The sequence below is a fragment of the Chelonia mydas genome, chromosome 4 (assembly GCF_015237465.2).
Source record: "Chelonia mydas isolate rCheMyd1 chromosome 4, rCheMyd1.pri.v2, whole genome shotgun sequence".
NCBI classification, from domain to species: Eukaryota; Metazoa; Chordata; order Testudines; family Cheloniidae; genus Chelonia; species Chelonia mydas.
Window position 1 is genome coordinate 56,973,506 of NC_057852.1, and position 12,321 is coordinate 56,985,826.

A 12,321-nucleotide genomic window follows, 5' to 3' on the forward strand; every position below is an offset into this window, starting at 1 on the left:
ATCCTTGTTTTCAGAGCCACCTCTCTGGGAGGCCTGTATCCAAGCTGGGCTAAAGGTGCCTTGTATATTACTAGAAGAAAGGAATGTAAAGGCCAAATTAAACTGTGGCAGTTAAAGCAAAGATTTAGAGAAGGTAGAGCAGCAGTTGTAGTTCAGCTGCATGATTTCTAATGTAAGTGGAATTGTCTGAGGAGCAGAAATTGCATAAGAAAAAATGTTGGCAGAATAGCCAACAAATATGTAGCTGATTTGCTTTCCAGCCTGTGGCACTTCTGGCAATCCATGAGAATTGAAGTTAAAGTAAAATTTTGAGGACAATTGTTTTATCTTGTTGGCTAGTATTAAAGACTGGCAAAAACAGCAGAATGCTAGTTTCTAGTCCTTGCTAGAGTATTTTCATATTTCAAAAAAGAGATAAAACTTTACTGAACAGGTTTAGGTGTGTGTGTGTGTGTATATATCTATATCTGTCTATTTGCTTACTCCATCATTGTGGTGATTGGATTTGATAAAACTAGATGTTTTTTCGCAAAATTCACAAGTGGCAACAAAGAGGAAATATTTTCTGACCTAGTACATAGTTAGCCTTGAAATTCACTGCCATACAATGTAATTGAGGTGAAGGGCTTAGTAGAATTCAAGACATTTACATAAATAATGAGTACATACAGAGTTACCTGAGATAGGATTTAAAATATTCCCATTCCCCAAAGGAGATAACAGTATAAGTTTCTGTTTTACCCTCCCCCGCATTTTATTAGGGTCTACTGGAAGATGTTTGTTTACTGGTCTTAAGAATACAATATCCACAAGTACTAAAAAATTGCATAAGCCCACATGTGCAATGGCTAAACTTGTCAAGCAAGGAGAAGAAACTTGAACAACACGACATTAATTTCAGCCATTCAGTTCTTTTTTTTAAGAAGCTTCCAAGTATCTTTCTAACCTATGGTATAAAAATATAGTAGATAATAAGGAATGGGCTGTTATTAAATTGCAGCAGAGCGTACTCCACCCCATTTTCTTAACAAGTATTGATTGAGGCAATCAGAAGCCCTTGACAGTGACACATAACACATTTGATGAAGCGTCACTTCATCTGGCATTCAGGATTCCATGGTACTCTGAAGGACTTTTACTTTGAAGAGAGTTTGATTGTTTTTTGGGGGGCTCTCTGAATTTGGCTGATCAGAAGTAAAACTGTTGGCTTGCTGGTGGCATTTTCCTCAGTGAAGTTCCACCAAGTATGTTCTCTACCAAAAATATTTCCAAATCTACTAAAAGAAATACCTAAGAAAAATGGCATTTTTTTTTACAGTAAATACTTAACATCTGGAATAAATTTAGGATAGTGCTGTCAGAGCAGTAGTATTGATTTCAGAACTTCTCAGGTTCACTGTGTCCTAATGCCCATAATGGTTTTCTGTTATGTACCGTGTCTTCAGTACTAACTTACAAAAAGATATGGTCTTATACACACCTTACTATAATCCATTCTTCAGACTTAGTTTTATTAAGCCAAAGAATAATGTAAAATAAAAAAAGACTGATTTATTTTTTCACATTTTACAAATCTTTTTCAGCTATTTAATCCCTGTTGTGGCCTAAATTGTTTGTTTCTTTGCTATGTACAAGGAAGCCATTGCTTCTTTACACCCAACTGTGCTACCAGTTATACCATTGACAACAGTGAGAGAGAGAGTTGATATCAAGAATCCTTTATCCTGGTAATCTAACTCTGCAGCCTTATCAGGGTTATTGGCCTACATCTTAAAAAGGTGTTAGTTTTTCTCTTCTGAACCCTTTAGTCCTCTCTGAATGTTATTTTCTGGTGCAGTTTCTAATGGAAGGTGTTTTGAAGCAGTGTCAACAGCTGTCTAGTGTCAACAGCTGTCTAGCACCAACAGAACTCAGTGTAAATGATAAGGATAATTAATAAGCGATGTCAAAAGGATAAAGAAGCATCCTTTCACACTTGGTTTTCACAATGAGATGCTGTAGCTAGTAACATGACCCCTTGCTTTGCAGTATTTTTCTAAGCATGTGTATGATGCAGTAGAATATCTGCATCTTTTTTTTTTAAAATATAGATGAGCAGAAAGAGACATCCATTTACAAGTGGATTGAAAATCACTTCACAAAATAAGAAATGGGCAGATAGTAGTAGAACAGGATGACTTGAAACACAATGTGCATGTATTCAATTCTGCTCTATTTGGAGATATCTAAGTGCAAAACCAAAGTATGCGAGGAATGTTTTGTTTTGGGGTGGGTGTGTATGGATGGGGCAGGATTTCTGTCTTTGAGATACAGTTACTTGTTTCTGTTATGTAGAAAGTGGCAGCCCTGAGTCCAGAGTTAATGCTATCCACTTCTTGGTTCATAAACTTCCAGAGAAGAACAAAGAGATGCTGGACATTTTGGTGAAACATTTAGCAAAGTAAGCACCGTGGCTTCTTTTATTAGTTCCCTTCCCCCCCCGCAAAAAAAAAAAAAAAACAACTATTTTATCTACAGTTGGGCTCATTAACTGTGGTTGGATCCAAGGCTGGTCATGATGCTATTTGACACAGTACCAGGCACCAAACCTATGGAAGTAGATGAGAAGTTTGACTGTGTGTTTTTTGGAAAAGAGGGCAGAAATCTAATCTGTTAATGAAGTCATATAAGTATTTACTTAGCAATTCTGCCAGCAATTGAGGGCTTGATTGAAGTGAGAAAGTGAATTTATACTTTCTCTTTTTGCAAATTCTGGCAAAGAGAATACTAGAGGTTTGTTAGCAAAATTAGGTTGGTTTCACACTTACCGAAGTCCAAGGCTAAGTGCATTGTACACATTTAAGTTCAATAAATGACGACTTTTGTTTCTTCTTAAAATGCAGATGGAAGAATGGGTTTCCTACTTTCCACAATTCAACGTGGTTTTATTTGGAGAAACTTTGAACAAAATAAACTTCTAAAATATGGATTAGGGAAATGTAATGTTTTCATTTGTAAAGTATACTGCAGTTTCCAAGAGTATTGGCAAATTTTCATAACTTGTTTCCTGTTTTTTTCTTCCAATTCTTTTGAAAAAGCGTTGCAGACCATGCCAAGAAAAATCTAATGACTGTAGCAAATTTAGGAGTAGTATTTGGACCAACCTTAATGAGGCCACAGGAAGAAACTGTGGCAGCTATAATGGACCTAAAGTTTCAGAATATCGTGGTGGAAATCCTTATAGAAAACCATGAGAAGGTGAGACTCTGTGTGTGTTTAAAAATTTGCTTGATAGCATTATTATTGTGCATAGAATATGGCATGACCTAAACATTACCTTTTATGGGCATATGATTTTACATCTGTACATACAGATTTTTCACATGTGCCCCATTGCCCCCATAATGATCACTTTTGTGTATGTAAATTGACCTATCAACATACACATCAAGCACGTTCAGATGCATATTTACTCAGAATGCACTTACATCTGTGCTATTTGTATACACATGAGTTTTCGTGAACACTTGCACATGCACAAAGAAAGGGGCTCCTTCTGTCTATTGGATATGACAGCAGACTGGAAGTGAGAGAACCTCTGCTCTCTTTTCAGGTTTGCCATTAATTGTGCCTGAACTTGGTCATACCATTAACCTTTCCGTGCCTGTTTTCCTCACCTGTAAAACAGGACTCATAGACTTTGAGTTCTAAAGGAGGAAAGCACTGTTTGAGAGCTAGGTAGCGATAATATTCTTATTTAAAAAAATTCTAATTTAAAATATGTTTTCATTTTCTCAAGTCTACTTTCTACTGTAAAAGTTACAATGGAAGCTGTTGCTGCCAGTTAAAGTACCCCACACAATGTTCTTCAGAGCAGACATTCAAAATATCATCTTGCATCCTCTCTTGGCTTCCCATCATTGCAGTCTAAACCCAGGGGTTCTATTAGGCATCCCCTGCTTGACTTCCCCTTAGTCAGTCTTTTCAGCCTAGCTTGGCATCTTGAATTTAATTCCCCTTTTGTGAGGCCTCAGATGTCCTGCTTGGTTCTGTTGGGCTCCTCCTGGGTATAATTCCTTCTTGATTGGAGTGGTTGGGAGAAAAAGGTGGCAAATCCCAAGCCTTCCCACTCACATTGTCAAAATGAGCTGTCCCAGTAGATTGTGCAGAAACTGGTATGATCATCTGTCTTTTCTTATGCTCTTTGAGCAGTGAAATAGTTAATACTTGAAATGTCAACATCATTAGCTATCTGAGTTAGACTCCGTTCAGATGAACGGGACAGCCTGCACCCCTTGGAACAATTGTTTCAGGTTCTGCAAAGGAACCCAAATACAACACTTGGTTCATATTTTTTGAAGCTATCTAGCAACTGTAACAACTGTATATAATTATGTATATATATATATTTAATTTATAGTTTAAATTCTGGAGACCAAAAATAAAAAGTTTTTCTGAAAAAGGTGCTGGTTTGCCATACTGTCACATAAAGGCTGAATCCAAGCCAGGGTCCATTTAATTCCTGTTTATCTAGATCCCTAAACAACACATTATTGGCAAGCATAACACCAGGCTGGTTCTTTGCCATCTCAGCTGCTTATATTTTTTTTAGAAACTGGACACTGGTTGAATGTTTGAACCAGCAATTGTTGTGGTTGTTCTTGTTCCCTGTGAAAAGAAGTGTAGCAGAGAAGTGGGGAATGCAGGGCTGGCCTTGCCATGAGGCGAACTGAGGCGGCCGCCTCAGGTGCCAGACTGGGGTGGGGCACCACTAGGACCCAGAGTGTAGAAAATTGTGTCTGCTGCTGGTGCATATATATTCTCTCTGCTCTAGATGCACAGAGATGGTGGAGTGCTGTGCTGGAGGAAGGAGGGCACAAGAGACATAACAGGCAGGCAGGAGAAAAGGTGAGAGGGAATAACAGAAAGCAGCAGGAGCTGCAGGGAAAGAGACGGGGGGGAGCCTCGTATGTACCTATCTAGCACTCCCAGGAGCCTGGATTGATTAACACCAGCTTCTCAGGGAGCTTCCTGTTTCCTGCTGCTTCTCTGAACCCATTTGAGGAGAACAGGCAGTCAACTGAAGTAGTAGGAGCCAGTTAGGCCCTTAAGATGCTGATATCTTCCTTCCCTCAGGCCCTGCTACCAGCCTGCTTATTTGTCCCCTTCAACTGAGTGTTGGGAGCCACTACAGCTGACACAGAACAGCAGTCATGAGTGAAAGAAGAAAACGCCCCTCTGGGGCAGCATTCAGAAAAAGAAAGCAAGCAAAGGAAGCTTTTCTATCTAAGCAGGAAGGAGCTCTCCTGAGATACATAGACACAAATATTCATGGTGAGCCTTCTGGCCCCAGTGAGGATGTGAGTGGTGAGGAGATGCCTGATCTTCCAGTTAGTCAGAGTGCAGGTGACCTGGCAGCTACTGCAGCATCCATATCTCCATCTCAAATGGATATAACCATGCACATTCCTGAAGAAAAGTGTAGATCAGAGAAGAGTGTGGTGGATGCGCAAGAAACAGCAGCTGCTGAGTTTAGTTCCTTAAGTCTAGATGATCCAGGACTGTGGACCCACTTGAGCAGTAGCCTGAGGGACTTCCCTGTACTGCATGGGTCACAGCAAGTGAAAAACTTCATGTTCCCCAAAGACAATGAAAATAGAAGTTACCATCCAACACATTACTGGTGTGAAATCCCCAATGGTGACAAAGTGGAGAGGCCATGGCTTACGTACTCAAAAACCCAGAATGCTACATACTGTTTTTGTTGCAAACTCTTCCAGTTTAATGTTCCAGCCACATTGCATTTTATAGGAACAAAGGACTGGAAAAATTTGGCTAGAAATCTGGCATGCCATGAGAAAGCAGCAAATCACCAGAGAGCATTCCATAGGTGGAAAGAGCTTGAGATGAGACTAAGGTTAAAGGCCACCATAGATGATCAGCATCAAGAGAAGATTGCATCAGAGTCTCTTTACTGGCAAAATGGTCTAAAAAGGCTCATCGCCATTGTGAGAATGCTTGGTACCCAAAACCTAGCACGGTGTGGCACTTCAGATCAGCTGTATGTGCCAACAATGGAAACTTCCTTAAAACTGTGGAGCTGATGGCTGAGTTTGATGTTGTAGTCCACGAACATCTAAGAAGAGTCACCACCCAAGAAATGTACACACACCACTAGCTTGGAAAAACAATTCAAAATGAGATCATACAGTTACTGGCAAGAAAAGTCAAACAGAAGATTGTGGCAGATCTGAAGTCAGCAAGATATTACTCTGTTATTCTGGACTGCACACCTGACATCAGCCATACGGAACAAATAACTTTAATGGTGCGTTTGTAACAACAACAGAACCTAGTGAAAATGTCCCTGCAATGGTGAGTGTCAGAGAGCATTTTCTAGAATTTATTGACATTGATGATACTACAGGAGCTGGTATGACAAACGTGCTTCTTAAAAAGCAGGAAGACACAGGAGTTGCGATAGCTGACATGAGAGGTTAGGGCGACGATGATGGTGCCAACATGAGAGGAAAGAACAGAGGAGTGCAGACATGGATCTGAGAGCTTTTTTTGTCCCAGACAGTTCTCATTCATTGAACTTGGTGGTCAGTAATGCAGCATCAGCTTCTAGTGAGGCTGCTGAATTTTTTAATGTAATTCAAAGCATCTATGTATTTTTCTCTGCATCAACTCATCGATTGCAAATTTTGAAGCAACATCTGGGAACATCCTTTCTGACACTGAAACCACTGCTTGCCACATGATGGGAAAGTTGAGTGGAGGCGATAAAGCCTATCAGACACCAAATTGGGAAGCTAGATGATGCCATAGTTGCCTTTATGGAGGATAATGCTATGACAGGAACTGTTCATGGGAGAACAGTGGCAGAGGGAAATGGAATCACCAGAAACATACATAACTTCAAATTTCTGTGTGGCTTAGTGTTGTGGCATGACATACTGTTTGAAATAAATATTGTAAGCAAGAAACTCCAAGGTGTTGACCTTGATATATCTGGAGCAATGGAACAACTGGACAAAACAAAGTCATACCTACAGTCTTACCGGTCAGAAGAGGGATTTCAAAACATTCTGAAGAGTGCACAGTAGTTGGCATAGGAACTTCACACTGAAGCTATTTTCCCACCCATTCAAGAATACAAGAGTCACAGAAGACAATGACATTTTGATTATGAGGCATGGGATAATCCCATAAGAGTCCCCCAAACAACAATTCAATTTAATTCTTTAACCAGGTGTTAGATTGTGCAGTACAGTCAGTTGAAGAACGTTTCATGCAGCTCAAGGAACACAGCAGCATAGTTGTGATGTTGTATAATATTCCAAAACTCCTCACTATACCTGAAGAAGACCTACACCAGCAATGCAGGGCACTAGAGAGTGTTGACAAATGATGACATGTGTGATATTGATGCGAGTAATTTAGGTGATGAACTGAAAGCCCTTTCAAGATACATTTCAGCAGGATCAACTCCAAAGGCTGTTCTGGAATATATGTGCACAAATAAGATGACCACCCTCTTTCCAAATGCTTTTGTTGCTCTGCGCATACTTCTAACACTTCCTGTAACAGTTGCCAGTGGAGAATGCAGCTTCTCCAAGCTGAAGTTAATAAAAACACATCTACACTCCATAATGACACAGGAGAGGCTGGTTGGCCTTGCAACCATGTCAATAGAGCATGAGCTGGCCCAGACTGTGGATCTTCAGCAGGAAGCAGTTCAAATCTTTGCAACCAAGAAGGCATGGAAAGCACCACTTTGATTATTCAAACAGATAAAAATGCCAGTGTTTACTATGCAGACAAGAAAAGTTACATTTGTTGTTCAGGCGTTTGAAGTTAAGTGTTACTTAAGATGTTTGAACAAGGCATTTTAAGTTGTTAATTCTCCTTTATTGGGGTAGGTTTCAGAGTAACAGCCGTGTTAGTCTGTATTCGCAAAAAGAAAAGGAGTACTTGTGGCACCTTAGAGACTAACCAATTCATTTGAGCATAAGCTTTCGTGAGCTACAGCTCACTTCATCGGATGCATATTGTGGAAAGTATAGAAGATCTTTTTATACACACAAAGCATGAAAAAATGGGTGTTTACCACTCCAAAAATCCACCAATGTGATATATGCCATCATGTGCCAGCAATGCCCCTCTGGCATATACATTGGTCAAACTGGACAGTCTCTACGTAAAAGAATAAATGGACACAAATCAGATGTCAAGAATTATAACATTCATAAACCAGTCGGAGAACACTTCAATCTCTCTGGTCACACGATTACAGACATGAAAGTTGCGATATTACAACAAAAAAACTTCAAATCCAGACTCCAGCGAGAAACTGTTGAATTGGAATTCATTTGCAAATTGGATACAATTAACTTAGGCTTGAATAGAGACTGGGGGTGGCTAAGTCATTATGCAAGGTAACCTATTTCCCCTTATTTTTTCCTCCCCCCCCCCCCCCTCAGATGTTCTTGTTAAATCCTGGATTTGTGCTGGAAATGGTCCACCTTGATTATCATACACATTGTAAGGAGAGTGATCACTTTAGATAAGCTATTACCAGCAGGAGAGTGGGTTTGTGGGGGGGGGGGGGTGAGAAAACCTGGATTTGTGCTGGAAATGGCCCAACTTGATTATCATACACATTGTAAGGAGAGTGATCACTTTAGATAAGCTATTACCAGCAGGAGAGTGGGGTGGGGGGAGAGAAGACCTTTTGTAGTGGTAAACACCCATTTTTTCATGCGTTGTGTGTATAAAAAGATCTTCTGTACTTTCCACAGTATGCATCCGATGAAGTGAGCTGTAGCTCACGAAAGCTTATGCTCAAATAAATTGGTTAGTCTCTAAGGTGCCACAAGTACTCCTTTTATTGGGGTAGGTAGCAGAGCAGTACCATGAGAGGAGTAGAACAGGAAGAAGGCAGAATTGAGACTTTTCAAAGTTTTGGCCCAAGCGAGGGGGATGGGGCATCATTTGAGCTCCCCGCCTCAGGTACCAAAATGTTGTGGGCCGGTCCTGGGGGAATAGAAAATACATCAAAGTGATACTGCATTAGCTTACACAACTCAATCTTTTATGCCTCCTTAGGATCTTGAAAGGGTTATCATTTATATATTTTTCTAAAGGGGCTTTTAGTTTCTACCATTACTCTTGCCAGCAAGGATCTACCTTTCCCACTGACCCTTCTCTGTTGTGCACAGTGTTGGTGTTGGCCAGACTGACAGGAATCTCCAAGTCTGGTGGAGAGTGGACTCAGTGTATGACAGCTAAATGGGCAGGCAGACCCCTGTAGGGGTGTCACAGCCATTACATAGTCAGACTAAACACATTTTCTTTTAAAAATGAATCTTCTTTCCTTGGCTCTCAACAAGTAGTTGGCAGTATAGGCAAACAGGTGTATTAGCAGCAAGGTGCTCATTTTTGCATAGATAGTCTTCTTAATAACAATACTTCTACATGTGTCAGACTTTCCATAGAGACTTACATTATTTTTATTTTATTTATAACCTTGGTAAAATCCCAGGAGACAGTCTGCCAGCTGTGGGTACAATCCTGGCATGTTAAACATGTAGAGATGTGACATTTCATTCAGCTGTAAATCTCTCTCCTTGCTAATGATTAGCAGCTTCTGCTTTAGAGACTCTAAAATTGTGATAGTAGTAGTTCTGTAGGGTCAAGACTGAGGTGCAGTGAGAAGTTTGAAGTAACACTTACCCAGCTGCTGCCTGCCACAATGCATGCTTCTAGCCTTTTATAGAGAAACCATCCTTTCTTTGGCATCAAATTCGATTCAGTATTTAAAAACAGAACATAACTTCAGAAGTGAATAGTAAACCTATTTTTCTAGTCCAAATTCAATTGGTTCAGTAGGTTTTAGTCAATGAACAAAGATAAAACTGCACCACCTTTTATGATGCTGTCAAGCTGTCATTAAACATCATTAACGTTCTCTAAGCAGTGCCGTATGGGCAGCTTTGTTGACAGATCGCAACAACCGATTCTTAGTAAGAGAAATAATGAGTTAGGTTACTAGCTTTGAAATAGTGGTGCAGTAACAGCCATCGTCACTCAACTGAATCCTAATTAAAGAACTTTATACAATTTATGTGTGAAGAAAACTGGCTCTGGATTTGCTCTGGAAGAAGAATATATTGCTTAATCCAGAAGCTATTTTTGAAGGTTTGTTAAGTACATTATTTTCTGCTAGCTGGAAAACAATCACTGCAGCTTTCACCTTGTTTACAGACCTTATATGTATTTCCAAGTAGTGGTGGCAAGCCAATTATAGTAGCTTTGTAGCTGTGGGTGTAGCAAATTTAAGTAGACCAGTACTGAGACTGTGGAAGGAATGACTGCTGCAGCTACAGGAACCTGAGGGATCAGTAGCCGGCATTAGAATCAAAGTGAGATTAAGGATACAAGGGGTGAATGGGGATTAAGGAAAGATGAGTTAAGTATTCATATTTGTCAAATGTGAATGTGTGTATTAGGGAACACTCTGCTTTTTACACACTGGCATCTACCCCAGACACCAGCTGGTAGGACCAGCTGCAGAAGGCAGGGACCTTCAAACACTTGGAGAACTTTTTCTGGACTTCCTCTGTTCTGTGCTGATTCACTATTTGCTTCAACCCTTTCTCTCCCCCTCCCTCACAATAATTTCACCTCGTTTTCACTCTGCACCTGCACTTCTAACCCTCTTCGCCCTTGTCCTGTCCCCCCTCATCCTCTTCAGTATCCCCCTCTTCCTTCACGCTTATTTCTATTTATATTGCCTCATAACGAAACCCACCACCCAAAAATCATGGAACTAATATGATGTTTGCTGCCATCACATTGTTCACTCTGCTTGTGTGTAACACATACCCTGTACCCCATGCTGTGCCTGTTTTGTCTGTAAGCTCTTCAGGGCAAGAACCATCTACTAGTTTGGGTTTGCACAGTGCCTTGCACAATAGTGCTCTGTTCTTGCTTGATCCTTAGGTACTACTGTAATAAACATGACCAATAATAATATTAACCTTTCATGAAAGAGGCCATGATGTGTGTCTCCTTTTATTTCTCTTGGAGGGTTAAAGACTATTATTTGACCTTTTCCCAGGAGTTTCACTGGCCAGGAGTTCCTGGCAATAGTTTCCCTAATGGTCTCTGCTCCTGAGTGCCATTGGAGGTATAGGAACCTGCACTCAGGAAGACTGTTCTTGCATTGCCTAGCAACATGAAGAGAGTTGACATCCTTGTCACCAAGCAGCATAATGTTTTGGCCTGTCATTGGAAAGACTGTCCAGTGAAATGAATGTAACCATCACCATCCAAAAGTGTTACTTGTGTGCCATTGAGGCATACCTTAATGTGGAGTATTTTGGTTCCTCAACTCCAAAATAAGCTTCCGTTAAAAGAAAAAAACTTGAAATTTAAAAAAAAAAAAAAAAGTGAAAAAGAAAATACAACGGGAAGAATGCTGGAAAAGAGGAAAAATCTCAGTGGGAAGAGAATAGATAAGTTTAAGTATAGGGGAAGGATGAGAGGAGGACAGAATAGCAAGAAGAAATGGCAAAAACAGGAGGAAATGAAGATTACAAAGGAAAAAAATTTGAAAGACGGGCCAGACAAGAGTCCCATAAGGAAAGAAGGAAACCAGAGTCTACTAAGGAAAGAGCGCAAAGAGGCGAGGAGGAGTAAGGAAAGAATGAGACTCCTCCAAAGAATTTAGAAAATTTAAGTCCAGAGGCAAAAACTATCCAGAAATGTTCATTTTTAAAAGATAAAAGATTGCTGTTGGAAGAGTGAAGAATGTATTAATTCTTTTTCCTTCTTCGGCTTTATAAATGTTAAGTTAACTGGATGTAGCTTAAAATGTATCTTTATATGTCGTTTTGTAGTCTGTTCATATGGGGAACTCATTAAAGTGAAGTACCAGTATTTGAATGTATTTTCATCATTTAGGTTTAAAGTAGACATGTATTTTAAAATTAAAAGGTAGTTTAATATAGAGAAGTATTTTAATATTTTTATCTGTCAAGCTAGTAATTATTTCATATAATAAAACTTACTACTCTTTTGTCTTAAAAGCACTCTGCAGACACTAATCTTCACAATAGTCATGATAGGGGTCAAGGAAATAGCCCCTTCTTACAGATGGGAAAACCAAAGCAGAGAGGTAAAGGTCTGCTCAAGACTGCAGAGTTAGTAAGGTGTGGCCACAAAGCAGCATGTTTAGCAGCACTTCTAATTTCTGTTGACAAGTCATTGTTGCTGCAGAATGCTCAAGAATCTCTGGGACAGGGTGATAAAGCCATCTCTGAAGGCTCTTTCCTC

General features: G+C 39.9%; 1 protein-coding gene across 5 annotated transcripts in view; it reads left to right on the top strand.

The window, feature by feature from the left end:
• ARHGAP10 (Rho GTPase activating protein 10) overlaps nt 1-12,321 on the top strand; it is a 247,263-nt gene that overhangs the window by 162,357 nt on the left and 72,585 nt on the right. For all 5 annotated transcript variants that reach the window (XR_006290642.1, XR_003563785.3, XM_007055702.4 and 2 more), the window contains 2 exons: nt 2,335-2,440; nt 3,078-3,237. Coding sequence is in view for 3 of the 5 variants with exons in the window: in XM_007055702.4 (XP_007055764.1) it covers nt 2,335-2,440; nt 3,078-3,237 (266 nt within the window). In the remaining 2 variants the exon portion in view is untranslated. The remainder of the gene's footprint in view (nt 1-2,334; nt 2,441-3,077; nt 3,238-12,321) is intronic.